The 20,998-nt window shown below is 46.0% G+C and overlaps 1 protein-coding gene across 1 annotated transcript in view; it reads left to right on the forward strand.

The window, feature by feature from the left end:
• The window catches only part of AKTIP (AKT interacting protein), a 92,317-nt gene that overhangs the window by 34,966 nt on the left and 36,353 nt on the right, over positions 1 to 20,998 (forward strand). Inside the window, 2 exon segments of the mRNA XM_030204317.1 lie at positions 8,486 to 8,587; positions 10,078 to 10,286. Coding sequence (XP_030060177.1) covers positions 8,546 to 8,587; positions 10,078 to 10,286 — 251 coding nt within the window. The 5' untranslated portion in view covers positions 8,486 to 8,545.

Raw genomic sequence — 20,998 nt, forward strand, 5'->3', positions numbered from 1 at the left:
TTCTGATGTGTTTCTAGTTGGTAACTCGATCAAGCCTGTCTTGTAACCCGGGGCTTCACCATAGATAATTTTGTGAACCAGGGTGCAGATTGTGAAGGCAATGTATTCTTTGATTGGGAACCAGTGTAGTTTTTCGCGGAGGGGTTTTGCGCTTTCAAATTGCGTTTTTCCAAATATAGGTCTAGCTGCTATGTTTTGAGCGGTCTGAAGTTTCTTTAAGGTCTGTTCTTTGCATCCCGCATAAATTCCATTGCAGTAGTCTACATGGCTTAGTACCATTGATTGTACCAGGTTGCGAAATGTTTTCCTCGTGAAGAATTGTTTCAAGCGTTTTGAGTTTCCACATTGAGTGGAACATTTTCTTTGTAGTGGATGCCACTTGGCTCTCCACTGTTAAGTTAGTCTATTGTAATGCCAAGGATTTTCAGGTTCTCTGAGATAGGAAGGGTGAAGTCTGGGGTGTTGGTGGTTGTGGAGTTGTCCGCGCTGTATTGGGATGAGAGGATTCTTTTGCCGGCTTCCTGTTTTTTAATATACCTAAAAAAAAATTTTACTATGTGTTTTGGCCTCCAATGCTATCTTTTTTTCGAAGTCCCTCTAAACTAGATCCTGTAGTGCCTGCTAGAGTCTATCTGTTAATGCTGTGGTACAAGGTTCAAGTAAAACTAAGGAAAAAGACTATGGAGATTAGTTGATAACATTTGCTTTTTTATATTTTTATTTTGCCTATCACTAACCTACAATTTCTCCTTTAAACCCCAATCTTTAAGTTCCCAAAGCAAAATAGTGTTCACTTACCAGAGAAATGTCCTCTTCTCTCAGAATTTCTCAGAAAGAAAGTTCAGTGTGACCTTTCCTCTTCATATAGTTTTGAATCTAAGGGGCCTTTTTAAAACAGGCTCTTTGACGCTAACTCAGCAACATATGCAAATATTCTACTTCCCCATACCTTAGTTAACACCTAATTTAGAGTGCTGGATGTGCTACCTTTCCAGTAGCCAAAGAACAGAAAATAACTGCCTTTTAGAGCAAGAGGTTTTGGCTGTTTAGGTTCTACCTGTAGAAAAGGTTTCAGTTTAAAACTATGGGAAAAGGGTTGTACGCTATGGCAACTAGTTAATAATGCTTGCTTCTCTCTCTCTTCCCCCCCCCCCCCCTCCCTTTAATTGTAGGTAGGATTAGGCAAATATGGCCTTATTTAGAGCCAACGGGTATGGAGATGGTTCTATATGCATTTGTGTTAAACAGATGTGATTTATTGTAACTCTTTATTGTCAAGTCTTCCATTACTCAGTGTATACATTACAGCTGTTGAAAAATTCAGCTTCTAAAATTCTAATGGGAGCAAAGCCTAAGTTGCTTTACTTCCTCATAGGTTGCACTGGTTGTCAATAGTGTGAAGGGTTAAGTTCAAGATAATGCTGGCCTTTAAAAGTTTTAAGCAAATGGCACCAATCTAATTGTGAAATTTGGTTTCCAGTTGTATGTATGGATGTGGCTTTGTGTTCCTTGCAACAGGATTTGCTAGATTAGTTAGTTGTGTAACCCTGTTACTGTAGAATGAGTTTTCTATTTATTTTTTTGTCAGGATAAAAACATTTTATTTCATAAACAGTTAAGACTGTTGAAGGTTTTTTTTTGTTTTTTTTTTTGTTTTTAAATTAAAGATTTTTTTGATTGGGTTTTGAGTGCATTACGTATTGCCAGTAAACCATTTTGAGGTTTTCTATGTTAAGCAGTACAGTACAGTCTCAGTTATCCAGCCTTTGCCCATCCGGCATATCCGACAGACCCCCGGTGAAGTCGTGCAGCTTCTTTCTGTTTTCTGAACCCGAGATCTACTTTTACCACAAAACAGCGCCATTATGAGCCGGGACCCTGCTTTTACTGCCTTTTCTTTCTGCATTGTTTTCCATATTACCTGACTTTTCACTTATCTGACAATGGGTCGGTCCCATTTAGGTTGGATAATTGAGACTTTACTGTATATTGAATGTGCTGATTATTACAGACAAACAGAGTAACACTGGGCCTTCAAGACTAGGACAAAGTTCTCCTGTTGTCCTAGTCTTGAAGGTCCACTGTTACTTTGTCTGTATACTTTGGTTGTATGCTGTTTTACCCTCTCTATATGTAATGTGCTGATTATTAAAAATAAATCGCAGGGGTGTGGGTTTTTTGTGTTTGGGGGCCCCCTCCCTCCAATTTCAACTCGATGGAAGTTGGAAAGACTTAGAGACATTCTTGGTCTCTTATTTATGTTTGGTATAAAGTAACTCAAAGTTTAATGGAATGGAACACAAGAGTCCTTTATTTACAGACAAGCCACACAATACCACTGTATATGCTTAGACTCGATATACGGTGATAAATACCTCATAGTCTTGACTGAACTTTTCAAACAAAAAGCTATATAAATTGTACTACTTTGTCACTTTCTGATCACCCTTCCCTCTACCTTTTCTCCTTTGTGCTATCATTGGAATGCTTTTATGATTTGCTTTATACTCATTAACCATCTGCTGGAGGCAGATGGATTTCAGCGACATCCATCACTAGTATAAGAATTGGTGTGGCCCTGGAGCTTGCCAGAATTTTATGCTTCCAGCAGATGATTGTAGTGTAGATTGGTACAGCAGGATTGTTGTGTGTCCTGGTCAATATTGGACTCCTGTGCGTTCCTCCATCCTCTTGGGGATGGGTCTACAGACAACAGCATTGGCCTGTGCCAGCTCCCACTCACCTAGATACAGGGCATTCCAGATGAAGAAACCCACCTGAAATTTTCTCCACTCCAGGAATGTGGGCCACTAGAGCTAGGAGACTTCCACCACACATGCATTCTTTGTAGTGGCATTGGAGGTCTCCTAGCTCTAGTGGTTCACATTCCTGGAGTGGAGAAAATTTCAGGTGGATTTCCTCATCTAGAATGCCCTGTATCTAGGTGAGTGGGAGCTGGGGACCCAAGAATTCCAGATGTTGTTGGAGTGCTGGAGTCTGATATAACTTGATGGTGTCACTCAGGAATGCCAAGGTTGACTGGCTCTTCAATCAAAGGAGAAAAGTCAGTGTACAAGACTTGGTGTTCTGTTGTAGCTGTGGCCTTGACAGAGTCACCTACATATTTCTATCGTGGTTGCTTCTTAGCCAGGTAATGCACAGAACTAACAGGCATCCTTTTCTGGTAATCCTGGTGGCTCCAGACTGGTCTCGGTAGCTGCGGGATGCTAAACTGATAAAGCTGTTGATGGAGGAACCACTTTGATTTCCTGTGGGTCTTGGTTTAAGACAAGAACCTGTTCTCATGGAGAATCTGGACCCCTTTTGTCATACAACCTGGCTGTTTATGTAGATTGACATACAAGAGTTACTCCTTAGTTGTGGTAGCCACCCTTCTGAAGGCATGCAGGGCTTAATACAAACCAGGGCTCTTTGGTGCAGGGAGTGGATATTTCTACAATTCTGGACTTCCTGCAGGAGGGTTTTGGTTAAGCTTTTTCGACTTAATTCTCTTAAGTTGCAAGTGGTGGTACTGGCCTACTTTCTGGACCAGGTAGATATTGGTTCACTGGCACTGCAGCAAGACCTCATGTGTTTTTTTTTTTTTTTTAAGGATGTCAAATAATGCCTGCCACTCCAAACAGGAGTTCATCACTGAGACCTACCCTGGGTCTTGAAGGCTTTGGACTTACCTTTTGAACCTCTGAATAATGCCATGTTTAATGATCTTTCAATGAAAGCAGTATTTTTAGTGGCAATTTCCTCAGCCAAGTGCATATGAGAATTGCAGGCCCTTTCCTGCAAGGGCCCTTACCTAGTTTTTTTGGAAGCTTGGTGTCTTTGTGCAGTGCCTTCCTTTTTACCCAAGGTAATCTCGCCCTTCCAGCAGCCATTTAAGAGGGACTTGAACAGCTGCATGATTCTTGATTCCTTTGATTGAAGAGTCTTACTTCACTATTTGAAATTGACAGACTCACAAATTGGATCACTTGTTTGTCGTTATACAGCAGCCTGCATAAATGTGAAGCAGTATCTGAGGCTTTATCAGCTTCTTGGATCCTGGAGGCAATTGAGTTGGTCTACCGTCTAAGCCATAAGAAAGCTCTGCCAAATTGCAAGCGCATTTCACAAGGGTGCAGGTGAACTTCCGGGCTGAAGCAAGGGCTGTTGTCTCAAAGGGTAGTTGCAGGGTGGTGATGCGGTTGTCGCTTGTTAATTTTTCAAGCACTACAGATTGGATGCTTATGCTAAGGAGGATTACGCCTTTGGAAGGGCTATCCTAGAGGGGACCCTTGTCTTCTCCCATGGAACAGTAAAGTTAGGAACATCCCGCTATTTTTAGATTGGTCTAACTGGGTAAGGAAAGTTAAAAATTTAAGTTTACCTTGTGTCTTGCTAGACCAATCCAGCATCTGTCCTGAAATCCTGAAGATTAACAGGGTTTGTCCTTCACTCCTTGGCTTCAGGATAGAGGTTTGAGACCAGATCCTAAAGCATAGGGGCTTCATTTTATTTTGTTTTATGAGTATTTGAACTGTGGTTAGAAGTTCAGTTTTTAGCTTTGGTAAAACCCTATTGGGAATTTCCAGGACTGCACCAATCCTTGTGGTGATGTCACTGAAAGTGTTCTCTGCCTTCTATCTGCTTGCTAGGAAGCACAACCCACTTATCTGGACTTGTCTAGTGGCACTTAAGGAAAGGAAATTAGCAGGTAAGCCCAAATGTCATTACTGTCCTCTTTTGCTCATTCTGTCCTAATTTTAAGAATAGTATTTTAGTTTCCAAATAAAAAGGTATCACCTTTATTGCTATACTTTCAAATGGACAAACATGGCAACCACACTACTTTATTTATGCCTCTGAATTTTTACAATGTTTGTTGTTTGTTTATATTAAGTTTTTTAAATACCGCTTCCCTTTGGACTCCCAAAAGCTGTGAAAACAATCCATGACCGTCTAAACTTCAGGAAATCACTAAAAACCAACCTCTTCAAAAAGGCTTACCCCACCGATCCACCGTAAATCACCATACCCAGCAACACAGCATAACCAATGATCGTATGGGACAGTAAACAATTTTACATTCCCATCGACCCTTATGGTGCCTGACACACACCTACCTCATCAGACCACAATATAACCTTGTATTATCAACTGACTTGGCGAACGCCATTACGGTACTATGTAAGCCACATTGAGCCTGCAAATAGGTGGGAAAACGTGGGGTACAAATGTAACAAAGTAGTTTACAATATAAAAACCCACAAAAGAGGAAAGGAACTAGAAAAAATTAACAGGCCTGATGTCACTGTGAATAGTCTGTCTTTTCATCCCAGTACAATAAAGCCAGCAGACATAGTCCCAAGATAACACATGAAAACAGCTCTCAAGACTTCTTCAAGCCCCATCTACACTTTGCGCTAATCTATTATACCAAAATCTTGTTTTAAAAAGAAATAGAGTTTTCATCTGAGTCTTGGTTATCAATAGAAATCAAACAAAATAAAACATGGAAAATAAAATAAAATGATACCTTTTTTATTAGACATGACTTAATACATTTCTTGATTAGCTTTCGAAGGTTGCCGTTCTTCGTCAGATCGGAAATAAGCAAATGTGCTAGCTGACAGTGTATATAAGTGAAAACATTCAAGCATTACTATGACAGTCTGACAGGGTGGGAGGATGGGGTTGGGTCGGAGGTATGCATGGGGACATCAAAGCATATCATTGATATTCTAACAGGATGGGTGTGGGTAGGTGAGGGGAGGGTGATCAACAGAGACATACAGTTTTATGGTTTATAATGGGCTAGGAACCCCAGGTCCTTGTTAAGTCCTTTCTGTTGGGTGTTAAAATATTCAATCATTCTGACTTCAAAGGTTTTACGTTCTTGTATGGTTTTAAAGTTACCTTTCAGTATTCTCACTGTGAAATCACTGATACAGTGTCCTGGTTCTGTGAAGTGCTGTCCCACCGGGGTGGGGGCCCTACTGGCTGTATTGTTCATGTGATGTCTATGTAAATTGAATCTTGTCTTAAGCATCTGGCCTGTTTCTCCAATATAGCATCCTTCGTTACATTTTTTACACTGAATGATATATACCACATTGGAAGATGAGCAAGTGAAAGATCCCTTTATGTTGAATATCTTTCCTTTGTGGATGACTTTGGGGTCCTGTGAAATATTTTGGCATAGTTTGCAACTGGATAAATTACAGGGAAGTGTGCCCTTCTGTTCCTTTTCAGTCTGTGATGGAAGTTTGCTTCTGATTAGCTTGTGTTTTAAATTGGGTGGTTGTCGGAAGGCCAGTACTGGTGGGGATGGGAATATCTCTTTCAGTAATTCATCCTCCTGGAGTATAGGTTGTAGATCTCTTATGATTTTCCTCAGTTTTTCCAGCTCTGGATTGTATGTCACTACAAGAGGGATTCTGTCTGTGGATTTTTTCTTTTTGTACTGTAGCAGATTCTCCCTGGGTGTTTTGAGGGAGGAGGCAATATTCTTGGAGATTATTTTGGGGTTGTAGCCCTTCTGTTTGAAGGATTCAGTCAGGCTTTTAAGGTGTCTGTCTCTGTCCCCTGGGTCAGAGCAGATACGGTGGTATCTTGTGGCTTGGCTGTAAATGATGGATCTTTTTGTATGTGAAGGATGGAAGCTGGAGTTATGGAGGTAGCTGCATCTGTCTGTGGGTTTCTTGTATATGGATGTTTGTATACAGCCATCACTGATTGAGACCGTGGTGTCCAAAAAATTGACTTTTTCTGGGGAGTAGTCAATTTTGAATCTGATTGTAGGATGGTATGTATTGAATGCAGAATAAAATTTGTTTCAGAGTTTCTTCACCCTCCGTCCAAATCATAAAAATGTCATCGATGTACCGGTAGTATTTTAGAGGTTTGGTCTGGTGTGTATTCAGAAATGTCTCTTCCAGCTCAGCCATAAAAAGGTTGGCGCATTGGGGTGCTGTCCTGGTGCCCATCGCAGTGCCCATTATTTGCAGATAGATATCATTGTTAAAGTGGAAGTAGTTGTAAGTTAAGATGAATTTGATTAATTTTGTAATAGTTTCTGGTGAGTATTGATGGTCCAGTGTGGATTTTTTTAGGAGTCTTCCACATGCAGCTATGCCATCCGCATGTGGAATGTTGCTGTATAGTGATTCTACATCCATCGTGACCAGAAGGGTGTTAGGTGGTAGTTGCTTGATATTTTTCAATTTATTCAGAAAGTCTGTGGTGTCTTGTATGAAGCTGTTAGTTTTGTGTACGAGAGGTTTCAGAATTCCCTCTATGAATCCAGATATTTCTTCCGTGAGTGTGCCAATACCTGATATGATTGGTCTGCCAGGGTTTCCCAGTTTGTGGATCTTGGGTAGCATGTAAAATGTGCCCACGGAAGGTTGATTTGGTATGAGTTTCTTCAGGTGAGGTTGCGCTTGTGTAGGAAATGTTTTGATAAGGTCTTTCAGCTGTTTTGTGTAATCCTGTGTGGGGTCCTCAGTTAGTTTCCTGTAGTATTTATTGTCTGAGAGCTGTCTGTGCCCCTCTTCAATGTATTTTTGTATGTCCATAATTACCACTGCGCCTCCTTTGTCTGCGGGTTTGATGATAATGCGTTCGTTAGTTTGTAGGGTTCTTATGGCCGCTCTTTCTGGTGGGGTAAGATTGTACAGAATTCTTTTTTGTTTGTTGGAGAGTTGTGATTTAACCCTATGCCTGAAACTTTCTATGTAATTATCCAGTTTGTAGTTTTGTCCCTCCTGTGGGGTGAAATAAGTGTTCTTCTGTTTAAGACTGTATTTCGGATCATTTGATGTCTCTCTATTGTGGAAATGTGCTTTAAGACGCATTTTTCTGAAGAATTCTTCTAGGTCTGAATATAGCTGGATTTCATCTAGGTTATTCGATGGGCAGAATGAGAGCCCTTTGGTAGACTTCAGTCTTTTTACCCTGATGTTAACTGTTTGAGACTGATAGTTGAGTCCATGTTAAAAAGGTGGGGTCATATTCCAGTTCTTCTCAGCCTCTCCTGGAGATTGTTTGGCTACCACACTCCTCCATCTGAGTCTTGAAAACCTTATAATTTTCTACAGATCTAATTTCCTTAGGTAGCCTATTCCAGAGTATGGGTGCAACTCAAAAGAATATTTTTTCTCTTGTAGCTCCACAGTGTGCCTAGAGAAATGTGGCATATTCATCTTGTGATCCTGTAAAGACCTAAGGCATCTAGTTGAGGTATAAGGAATCATTAAACGATCCATAAAATGCTCTGTATGCTATACAGAGAATTTAAACTTTATCCTTTAATGGATAGGTAACCAATGAAGATTTATGAGCAAAGGAGTGACTTGATCATATCGTCGTGCATATCCCAAAACCTAACTGTGCAAGCACCTTTGAACTTGAAGGCTGGGGGGAGAAATATACCATGTGCAAGATTATACATTCTGAAATTAACCTTAATTTTCTTTTATAATGTTAGTGAAACTGGTCAGTCCCAAGAGCTGGGAGAGATTGCCATCCTTCGTTTGGAGTGCAGGTTATGAACTCTTTCTGGAGCATGTCTACAAGTTCTGGCCGCAAGGTAGACTTCAGTCTTTTTACCCTGATGTTAACTGTTTGAGACTGATAGTTGAGTCCATGTTAAAAAGGTGGGGTCATATTCCAGTACTTCTCAGCCTCTCCTGGAGATTGTTTGGTTTTCAGGGTTATCACAATGAATATACAAGAGATTTTCATACACTGGGTCTCCAGTATGTGCTGATTGCTCATACATATGCATTATGGTAACACTGATAACCCAGCTGGTAGGTATGCCTCCAGAGGGTGCTTGAGAAGCACTGTCATATTAAGTACACTTTTTTTTTTTTAAGCACTTGTGTTTGCTGAGTCCATCTGACACTAACATCATAGGCAGGATCTATGGGGTGAACAGGATTAATGGTGATACCCTTCCTCCTTCAAGCAACCTTGTACTGCAACTCTCATACAATGCAGGTGGTCATGGAGAAAGTGTAAAACATTGGTTTACTTATATAAATGGGCTCTTATAAAATTAAGTCACTCCTGAAAGTAAGCATGGTGCACACTGGTGTATACTTGCACAGTAGACGTTCTTAGGGGTGGAGTTTGGATGCAGTTTCCATTTACATGTGTAAATTTACACCTGCTCTCGAGAGACAGTCATTTTCTATAGGAAGCTACGAGAGGCCTTCACTTCTGCCCCCAACAACCCCCGTGGACATCAGGTAGACTGGATGGGGAGAGGAGGGCCTTTGATTCCTGTGGGAAGGGGGTAGTTGGGGGCTGTTTTGGAGGGCGGGGAGGGCTTTAAAGGGCAAACAGTTATATGTGGCTTCTGGCCAATAGCCATGCGAGCACCGGCACTCAATATTGCCCGGCACCCACATAACCCGTAGTGCCTCCTTAATGCTGCCCCTTATACTGTCCCTGACCTGACCACTTTTTCTAGGGCCGGTCAGAGGTGATATTAGCGGCACTACCCACTTTGGTGCCACTGAATATCGGGGGTTAGGTGGTGGTAAGCGATTTAAGTGCATGGAAGAGGCTCCTTCCAGCTTAAATTGCTTGGACTATCAGCCGCATAGCTTTTTTGGATAGAGGCTGAATATCACCACTATTTAGATAATTTTTTGATTGTGCCCTCCCTCTGCCTCTTTGGCTCAGTTTTATTGGAATAGTAACGGAGGGATTTTTGGCCCAATGATATCTGAATATTGGCTGAAAATCCATGAATAGCAGAGTTATACATTCACCAGTAGTTGATGAACATATAACTCTGTTTGTTTGACTATTTGGGTCTTATATGGCTTTGTCCACGCAGGCATGGTGTAGTTAAGTTGTCTCATATGTAAAGCAGTCTGGAAAGAGCACTGACTGACCTTGATTACTTTTCTGATGTATCCTGAAGTACTGAAGGCCTCTGTTAGGAAGATTAATATGCTTAGAATGTAGCAGGAGTCCTTGAAGCAGTAGGTCACTGGTAATATGAATAGGTTTCTTTTTCAGCCTATTATGGAATTAATGAACTTCGTTTTTTAATATTCTTGCTAGAGGTCTGAGAGTGAAGATAAGAATGTGACAGGTGAAGTGAAAGCAAGTCCTCCACGTACAGCATCTGCCAAGAAACAACTTCCTTCTATCCCAAAAAATGTTGTGCCAATAACAAAGCCTGTGTCTCCCGTGCCTTCCGTGCAGTCTACAAATGGAACCCACGCATCTTATGGGCCTTTCTACTTGGAATATTCTCTCCTTGCAGAATTGTACGTCCCTATGTTTTCACTTAACTGATTTTTACCTGTTTAAGGCAAACAAGGAAGCAATTAATGGATCAGTATTCGGCGACAGTTATCTGAATAGCAACACTAGTTATCCAGAAGTTCTGCTGAATGGGATATTCAGCAGCACTATCCAGATATGCAGAGGCAGCCAGTAAAGACATTCAGTGGTGCTATCTGGATAGTCAAACGATAATAACAGAAGTGGCCCAAGGAAAGAGGACAAGTCAGTAGTGCATAAAATAGTTTATTGGGTCTCTCTTCAATTAACTGTTTTATGCACCATTGACTTGTTCATCCTTTCTTGGGCTTCTTCTGCTATTATTGTTTGGCTTGCTGCTTCTGCAGAGGTTATACTTCCATCTTCTTGTCTGTCACTATGGGTAGTGTTACCCACTAACCAGATAACTGTCCTAACTTTATATAGTGGCTGTCTGAATAATGGGCTCAGTATCTCCCCTGTCTGAATAGAGGTGCCAGGCACCACTGTATCAAAATATTCAGTGCTTCCAGTTCTGAACATCTACATTTTATTGGAATGTTGTGGTTGACATAGGAGAATTTAAGTTTTGACCAGTAGCTGAGTTGCTATGACAGGACTTGTTGCTGCTTTTTATACATGGTGTCTGGGGGGAAAAAAGGAGGTCCCCTTACATAGTTGCAAAATACTTCTGCAATTGTTTAAACATTTAGTATGGCCTTTGAATATACATTAGTCCAACCTGTATTAGGAAACTCCCTTAGCAAACACTTTACACTGTATGCCTTATTTTGTTGAAAAAATTAATCGCAACTTTCTTCTTTGCTAAGCCCCATTTTGCCAAAATGGATCTTAATGGTCCGTTCCTGAACAACATCATTTTGAAAACATGTTTCATCCAGTTTTGTACAGCATCTTGCAGTAACACCTGTCAATAATAGTAATATTTTAATAATACATTTATTTTTTAGTTTTTTAGAAAAATGTTGGGGGACCTGTTTTTTCCAGTCATCGTGTGGAAAGATTGCATACTTCAGCAAACAGTGATACAATCCTATATAATAATTCTCACCTCCAGCATTCTAAAGGAGCTGCCTGTGTCCGTGGCTCCTGGAGTTGCTGAGCTAGGCTCCGTAGCCAGGCTGACGTCACTCACAGCTGATTCCCAGACAGGGGGAGGAGTAGGGAAACACGCGGAGGAACTTGCTCTGCGTGTTTCCCTACTCCTCCCCCGCCTGGGAATCAGCTGTGAGTGCGCCGCTCAAACACCCCCTCGGCGCATCACCCAAGCCCCCCCCCCCCCCCGGCACATCACCCCCCCCCCCCCCCCCCCCGGCACGGCACCGCAGACAGCCATCAGGCATTCTCGCCTCTCATGTCGCTACGCTCCTCCGGGGTCTTACTCCAGGGGCAGTGACGTGGATGCGAGAGGAGGAGCGGTTGCAGAGCCGACAGCCAATGCCTGATGGCTGTCTGCGGTGCCACGCTTGATGTTTAAAAACATTTATGGTTTCTTTTCTTTTTGTAGCGGCCGCTGCAGCTCAACAAGAGAAGCAGCAGCGGCCGGACAGCGTTACCAGTGGCAGCTACGGGTGGCAAGGGGGTTTGATGCGCGGTGGGGGAGGGGTCGCTGGACATGGGTGGCTGGATGGAGGGGAGGGGAGGGTTGCTGGACATGGGTGGCTGCAGGGGGGCCAGGGGGAGGGGAGGGTAGCTGGACATGGATGGCTGGAAAGGGGGGCAGGGGAGAGGGAGGTGGGGAGAGGGTCCTGAGACCAGAGAGGTGGGGGTGGGGAGGGGACCTGCAAGAGGGGGTGTGGGGGACCTGCGAGAGGGGGGGCACACACAGTGTCTCTCACATACACTCTCTGTCTATCACACTCTATCTCTCTGTCTCACACACACAGACACTCCATCTCTCACACACACTCTCTCTCTCTCAAACATACACACTCCGAGGAAAACCTTGCTAGCACCCATTTCATTTCTGTCAGGAATAGGCCTTTTTTACTAGTATAACATAAAACAAGTGGCTACCCAAAAAACTGAATTATCTTGGCCAAAAAACATTTGCCAGCCTCAGTAATGGCCCGGTCTCACTGCAGAACACAGGCATAATTGCAGGCAAAAGTTAGAGCTTTTACCCCCCATCTGCTATACTTTTAAAATGTTGAAACAGTTTTTCTCCGAGGACAAGCAGGCTGCTTGTTCTCACATATGGGTCGGCGTCCACGGCGGCCCAGGAACGGCAAAATTTTAAAAGATTTGCCAGAGCCTTCTGGCGCGCAAACTGCGCGGATGACTTCCTGCCCATCGCGTGAGCGTTCCTGCTCAGTTTTTTTTCTTGTCCGCGGTGAGGTGAAGAGGTTTTTCCCTGTTCGCTTCGCTGGCCCAGGAAAAAGAGTCTTTTGACGATGCGTTTATATTTCTTGTCTTTTATTGTTATTCGTTTTTTTTTTTTTTTTTAAACGGTATTTTGTCTTAGATTTGGCCACTTTCTAAGTTTTCTTTCTTTTCGACGCGGCCAGCCTTTCCCCTTTTGTGCCTTTACTTTTTTGCAGGATCGCGTCGTTTAATTTCGCCGAAGCTATGTTTTCTTCCATGTCATCGAAGACGCCCAGCGTCTTCAAACATTGTACTCGGTGCAACCTGACCATCTCGGGTACCAATACCCATGCTTGGTGTATCCAGTGCCTTGGGCTCTACCATAGCCCAGCCGCTTGCAGTCTCAAGAAGCCCAGTGAGAGAACCTTTTTGGGGCTCGGTCCAGTCATTCGACGTCAACATCGACATCGGTACCGAGGTCGGTGGCATCGACATTGAGGGACGCATCGACGTCGGGAGTGAAGCTAATGGCTGTGGAACGACCAACTCGTGCTGGAAGCAGTGAGGCATCGAGTGGGTCTCCACCTGTTTCGAGGCCTCCTGTTATGCAGGCCCGCCGGGACCGACCTTCATTGGACCCGGCCCCGAGGAGACGTGAGGATTCCATGTCTTCCTCATCGGTACCGAGGCGTCTCGATGATGGGCGTCGAGCGAAGGCGAAGAAACACCGTCATCGTTCTCCTTCGACACACGATGCCGGGAGCTCCGGGGCGTTGAGGGATTCGGCACCCGAGAAGCGTTGGCGCAGAGAGGATCGCTCTCTATTCAGGAGGTGCCGATGTGTCGGTCAATCAGCCCGGTACCAGCTCCCGAGCCTTGACAGATTCTGCCACTGGCTCCTTTACCGACCCTGCAGCCTTGTCCGACAGCAGCTCTTGACGAGTGCATCAGGGCACTGCTTCCAGAGCTTCCGGAAGGGTTGCTGTGCCAGTCTGCTTCGGTGTCGGGGGTGCTTGCGCCTTCCGTACCGTCTGCTGCAGCAGCATCTGGCTCTTCGTCTATGGTGAGGTCCCCGACCTCGGTGCCGCCTGCCACCCAGGTCGACTCTCTGACGTCGGTGGAGGAAGATTCACCGGAGACCAGGCGGGCATCGACTTCCCGGCACCACCATCGAGGATGTCGTTCCTTGGCGTCGAGGCAGGCTCAGTTTCGGACTGCTCTGAGGGATGTCTTGTCCGATACTGAAGATGAGCATTCGTGAGAGGAAGAGGAGGGTCCCTGGTACTTTTCTTCTGATGAGTCCTATGGGATTCCTTCTGAACCTTCCCCTCAACTAGAAAGGAGACGTTCTCCAGTGGAGTGTCTATCTTTCACCTCCTTTGTCCGGTAAATAGCTGCGGCTATTCCCTTCCCTATGGAGGTTGAGGATGAGCCTAGGGCTGAGATGCTCGAGATCCTAGATTATTCTTCTCCGCATAGAGAGGTTGCAACGGCTCCTTTGCATAATGTACTGAAGGAAGTCCTTATGCGAAACTGGTCGTTCCCTCTGTCTAATCCCGTGATCCCGAAAAAGACTAAATCCCAATATCAGATCCACGGGGAGCCTGGATTGATGAGGTCTCAGCTACCTCACAATTCCATGGTGGTGGACTCCGCTCTCAAAAGAGCCAAGAGTACTAGGGACTATGCCTCAGCGCCCCCAGGCAGAGAATCTAGATCCTTGGACTCTTTTGGGAGGAAGGCGTATCAGGCCGCTATGGTCGCTGTCAAAATCCAAACATACCAGCTCTTCACGAGCATCCACTTGCGGAACTCAGTGAGGCAACTATCTAGCTTGGTTGATGCACTCCCTCTGGAGCAGGCTGAGCTTTTTCGCCAGGTGGTCAGGCAGCAGAAGGCGTGTCGAAAATTCCTGGCCAGTGGTACGTTCAACACTTTTGATGTAGCATCCAGGATCACTGCCCAAGGTATAGTGATGCGCAGACTCTCATGGCTGCGTGTCTCTGACCTGGATCATTCGGTCCAGCAGCGGATGGCAGATGTTCCTTGCTGGGTGGATAACCTTTTTGGTGAGAAAGTAGAGGATCTAGTTGACCAGCTCAAGAAGCACAATGATGCTATGGATTCTCTCTCCCACCGGGCATCTTGTGCTACTACCTCCTCATCTAGGAGTGTTTTTGTAGGGCAGAGGGGTGCTCCCTATTCCTATGCTAGGCGTAGGTACACTCCTGCTTCTCGGCAGCCTGCCCAGGCTCAGTCCCAGCGCGCTCATTGTTGTCAACAGTGTGCGCCTAAGGCCATTGCGGCTCCCCAGCAAAAGCATGGGACGAACTTTTGACTGGCTCCAGTTCAGCATAGCCTCAGAAAACGTGTCCGTACCAGACGACTTGCCAGTTGGGGGGAGGTTAATGTATTTTCACCAAAGGGTGGCCTCTTATAACCTCCGACCGGTGGGTTCTTCAGCTTGTCCGGTTAGGATATACCCTCAACCTGGAATCCAAGCCTCCAAATTGCCCACCGGGAGCTCAGTCCTACAGCTCTCAACACAGGCAGGTACTTGCAGAGGAACTCTCTGCCCTTCTACAGGCCCAAGCGGTCGAACCTGTTCCATCAGGGGAAGAAGGGCTGGGATTCTATTCCAGGTACTTCCTTGTGCAAAAGAAAACAGTGGGGATGAGTTCCATCCTAGACCTAAGGGCCCTGAACAGATCTCTAGTCCGAGAAAAGTTCAGGATGGTTTCCCTAGACACCCTTCTTCCCATGATTCAGGAAAACGATTGGCTATGCTCTCTGGACTTAAAGGATGCTTACACACACATCTCGATACTTCCAGCTCACAGGAGGTATCTTCAATTTCGGCTAGGATCACAGCACTTTCAGTACCGTGTACTGCCTTTTGGCCTGGCGTCTGCGCCCAGAGTGTTTACCAAATGCCTAGCTGTAGTTGCAGCGTCGCTACGCAGACTGGGAGTGCATGTGTTTCCTTATCTCGACAATTGGCTGGTGAAGAGCACCTCGAAGGAGGGTGCTCTGGAGTCCATGCAAATGACTATTCGTGTGCTAGAGCTACTGGGGTTCGTCATAAATTATCCCAAGTCCCATCTCACCCCAGTCCAAAAATTGGAATTCATCGGAGCCCTGTTGAACACTCAGACAGCTTGAGCTTATCTTCCCAAGGCAAGGGCGGACAACCTTCTGTCCCTGGTGTCCGTGGGTTGAGCGTCTCAGCAGGTCACGGCTTGGCAGATGTTGAGACTTCTGGGGCACATGGCCTCCACAGTTCATATAATGCCCATGGCACGTCTACATATGAGATCAGCTCAGTGGACCCTAGCTTCCCAGTGGTTTGAAGCTGCGGGGGATCTAGAGGATGTATTCCAACTCTCCACCAGCTTTCGGAATTCTCTTCAGTGGTGGACGATTCGATCCAATTTGACCATGGGGCGACCATTCCAAGTTCCTCAGCCAGGGTAAGTGCTGACGACGGATGCATCTCTCCTGGGGTGGGGAGCTCATATGGATGGGCTCCACACTCAGGGAGCCTGGTCCTTTCAGGAAAGAGGTCTGCAGATCAACCTTCTGGAATTAAGAGCAATCTGGTACACTCTAAAGGCTTTCAGAGATCGGCTGTCCAACCGAGTGTCTTTCTGAATTAAGATTAATCAGGTTGCCATGTATTACACCGACAAGCAGGGGGGCACCGGATCTCACCCTCTGTGTCAGGAAGCCGTCCAGATGTGGCTTTGGGCTCGCCGTCATGGCATGTTTCTCCAAGCCACTTATCTGGCAGGCATAAACAGTCTGGCCAAGAGGTTGAGCAGGATAATGCAACCTCACGAGTGGTCACTGAACATGGGCGTAGTCCGCAAGAACCATAGAGATTGGACTGTTTTCCAACCCTCATCACTCAGAACGAGGGGTCGCTTCTACATCCCAGCCTCCAGTCTCTGGCTCTCACGGCCTGGATGTTGAGAACTTAGAATTTGCCTCCTTGGTCTTTCAGAGGGTGTCTTCAGAGTCTTGCTTGCTTCCAGAAAAGATTCCATGAAGAAGTCTTATTCTTTCAAATGGAGGAGGTTTGCCGTCTGGTGTGACAGCAAGGCCTTAGATCCTCTTTCTTGTCATATATGGACCCTGCTTGAATACCTTCTACTCTTATCAGAGTCTGGCCTCAAAACCAACTCAGTAAGGGGTTATCTTAGTGCGATTAGTGCCTATCATCGCCGTGTGGAGGGTAAGCCTATCTCTAGACAGCCTATAGTAGTTCACTTCATGAGAGGTTTGCTTTTGTCAAAGCCCCCTGTCAAGCATCCACCAGTGTCATGAGATCTCAACGTCGTTCTAACCCAGCTGATGAAAGCTCCTTTTGAGGCACTGAATTCCTGCCATCTGAAGTACTTGACCTGGAAGGTTGTTTTCTTGCTGGCTGTTACTTCAGCTCGTAGAGTCAGTGAGCTTCAGGCCTTGGTAGTGCATGCACCTTATGTCAAGTTCCACTGCACTCACCCTAAGTTCCTGCCAAAGGTGGTGTCTGAGTTCCATCTGAACCAGTCAGTTGTCTTGCCAACATTCTTTCCCCGTCCTCATACCCGCCCTGGCGAAAGCAGTTTGCACACTTTGGACTGCAAGAGAGCATTGGCCTTTTACGTGGAGCGGACAAAGCCCTTTAGACTGTCCGCCCAGTTGTTTGTTTCTTTTGATCCCAACAGGAGGGTAGTCGCCATCGGAAAACGCACAATCTCCAATTGGCTAGCAGATTGCATTTCCTTCACTTACGCCCAAGCTGGGCTGACTCTTGAGGGCCATATCACTGCTCACAATGTTAGAGCCATGGCTGCGTCAGTGGCTCACTTAAAGTCAGCCTCCATTGAGGAGATTTGCAAGGCTGCAACGTGGTCATCTGTCCACACATTCACATCTCAGTACTGCCTTTAGCAGGATACCTGACGCAACAGTCGATTTGGGCAGTCGGTGCTGCAGAATCTGTTCAGGGTTTAGAATCCAACTCCACCCCCCTTGACCCATTTTTCTTCTCTTCCAGGCTGCACTCTTAGTTGTTTATGGTTCCAGGCCAATCTATGTTATGTCCTCGCCGCTGCGAGGCCCAATTGACCAATGTTCATTGTTTTGAGTGAGCTTGGTTGCTAGGGATAACCCATCAGTGAGAACAAGCAGCCTGCTTGTTCTTGGGGAAAGCGAAGATACATAACTGTAGCAGGTATTCTCTGATGACAGCAGGCTGATTGTTCTCACAAACCTGCCCACCTCCCGTTATTGTTTGTTTATTATTTGCTTTTTGATTAAACTGAGCGGGAACGCTCACGCAACGGATGGGAAGTCGTATGCGCGATGCAAGCGTTTCGCGTGCCTGAAGGCTCTGGCAAAACTTTTTAAATTTTGCTGTGCAAGAATTTGCCGTTTCTGGCGCCACCGTGGACGCCGACCCACATGTGAGAACAATCAGCCTCCTGTCCTCAGAGAATACCTGCTACAGGTACATATCTTCGCTTTATTAAAAGAATAAACATTGAAAACAAACCAACATGAGACTGTGTTTTATATAAACTAACACTTATATTACTATATTCCCATCTGATTTACTTTTATTCCGGATACTTTCTCATCCTCCAAAAGTTAGGAAGCTTTCAACCAGTATCAGACATCAGGGATTTGCTTGGGATGAGCAAAGAGCTCATATTGACATTGAGGGGAGGGGATATATTCTGCACTAGTACCTACAACATGGTGAGACATCACCCCAAGGCCAAATGAAACTTATACTTTTGTTGCACTTTTATTGTGAAGCCCCCAACCAGTTGGATCATTGTATCACTACCTTTTATAAGTACATATATATATTTCTAAACTGTGCACTACAAATGGCATGTGCAAAGTCGAGAAGAACAGGGATCCGTGTCCCGCCCGGAGTTCTCTGAAACAGGCCATGGAAACTATTACACAATATGGTCAGTTATCAGGGTTTAAGATCAACATTACCAAATCGGAAATCCTTAATCTCTGTTCCCTCACAGGAAATTCCTCAACTAAAAGTGGCCTTCCTGTTTGTCTGGGCCGCTAAATCTATTAAATACCTGGGGATAAACATAACGCCCACTTTGGAGGGCTTATTCTCAGCTAACAACCCTAAGAAGCCAGCAGAACTTTTTGCGGAGCTCGATAGGTGGGAGGGACTGACAATATCGTGGACAGGGCATATTCATGCAGTCAAAATGATGTTGCTCCCTAAATTATTGTATCTATTTCTAGCTCTCCCAATCCCAATTCTTCGCAGTTTTTTTTTTCTCAACTTAACCACAAAATGTTTGCTTATATCTGGCGGAAGCGCCCACCTAGGGTGCGCCAGGCCATGATGTACCAGACATACGCTAGGGGGGTATGGGAGTCCCCAATTTTTATCTGTACTATCAAGCGGCCCAGCTGAAAGTATTAGTGGATTGGACCCCAGCTGCTACTAAGAAATGGCTCCACTTGGAGCAAGCCTGGTTGAGGAGCCGATCCTTGGGAGATGTTATTTGGCTTCTGGGGAGTGCTTTATTGGCTATAATGCGGAGAGTCCCGTTGGGGGTGAGCCACTTGCTTTCCACATGGTACCATATGCGGAAGCAATTCTTTCCAGATCGGAAATACTACTTGCAGACAGCTATCCGATGGGCCCTGGGTTTTCCTTTGGGCTCCTCAGAACCGGTATATGAACGGTGTGCCTGGGCAGGTCTGTATTCTCTGGGACAGGTATGGGCCAATGGGAGGATACTTAATTTTGAAGAACTCCAAGAGGAATATGGGTTGGTTGAAAGTGACCTCTTTTATTATAGCTGCCTACGAAACTTTATCCACAGACGGGCACGGGAGGAACTGGACCTAACCGAAACAGCATTAGAGAAGGCCCTACGGAATGGGGGGAGAAAAGGAATTGTATCTCGTTTATATCTAGCTCTACTATTCTACACTAACCCCCCAATCCTATATAATCTCACCTCCAACGTTCTAATGTGCCTGGTACCGTGGCTCCCTCGGAGGTGGTCTGCTAGGCAGTTTAGAATGCACTGACGTCAGTGATGTTACTGACAGCTGATTCCAAGGCAAGGCTACTCCTCCCCCTGCCTGGGAAACAGCTGCCAGTGCCCCCCCCCTCGGTGCAACACCCAAGCCCCTGCCCTGCAAAACCGCGAGCCAGGCAGGGGGAGGAGTAGGCTACTCCGTCCCCTGCCTACCAATCAGCTCTCAGTGCCCCCCCTCGGCGCAACATCCAAGCCCCTCCGCCCCAGCGCAGCACCCAAGCCCCTACCCCCTCCCTCGACGCATCACACAAGACCCTCCCCCTTCTCGGGCACATCAACTCCCTCACCACCCGCAGCCGCCAATACTAACGCTGTCCAGCCGCTGCTGCTTCTCCTGTGGAGCAGCAGCGGCCGGTACAAAAAGAAAAAAGCCAAAAAAAGATTTTTAACCTGAAACGCGGCTCCGTAGACAGCCATCTGGCATTGGCTGTCGTCACTGCAGCCGCTCCTCCTCTCCCCTCCACGTCACTGCCCCCGCAGGAAGACCCCGGAGGAGCGTAGTGACGTCAGAGGGGAGAGGAGGAGCGGCTGCAGAGATGAAAGCCAATGCCAGATGGCTGTCTATGGAGCCATGTTTCAGGTTTAAAATCTTTTTTTGGCTTTTTTCTTTTTGTACCAGCCGCTGCTGCTCAACAGGAGACACAGCAGCGGCCGGACAGCGTTAGTATTGGCGGCTGCTGGTGGCGAGGGGGTTGATGTGCCCGAGGGGGGGGTAGGGGCTTGGGTGATGCGCTGGGGGGGGTAGGGGTTTGGGTGATGCGCCGAGGGGGGAGGGGAGGGTGGCTGCAGGGGGAGAGGAGGGTGGCTGCAGGGGGAGAGGAGGGTCACTGGACATGGGTGGCTGCAGGGGGGCAAGGGGAAAGGAGAGGAGGGTCGTTGGACATGGGTGGATGCAGGGGGGCAGGGGAGAGGAGGGTCGCTGGACATGGGTAGCTGCAGGGGGAGCAGGTGAGAGGAGGGCCGCTGCACATGGGCAGAGGAGGGTTGGTGGGGAGGGGTCCTGAGACCAAATGGGTGGCTGCAGGGGGGGCAGGGGAGACAGGAAGGACGCTGCAGGGGGGGGGATTACCTTGCTAGCGCCCGTTTCATTGCCTACCGAAACGGGTCTTTTATACTAGTTATATTATAATGAAAGATGGAAGGTAGCACTATAGAGCACCCACCCATGGGAAACTTGGTCGAGGGGGTATAGATTCTTGCTCAAACCATCTTTAGCACACACTATGGTAGAAAATGTTTTTAAAATGTTGTACTGGTGGTATCACACCCCTGATTACAGCAAATGTATCCCAAAGTATCTGCAGACTCGTGGA

This window comes from Microcaecilia unicolor, chromosome 5, assembly GCF_901765095.1.
Source record: "Microcaecilia unicolor chromosome 5, aMicUni1.1, whole genome shotgun sequence".
Lineage (NCBI taxonomy): Eukaryota > Metazoa > Chordata > Amphibia > Gymnophiona > Siphonopidae > Microcaecilia > Microcaecilia unicolor.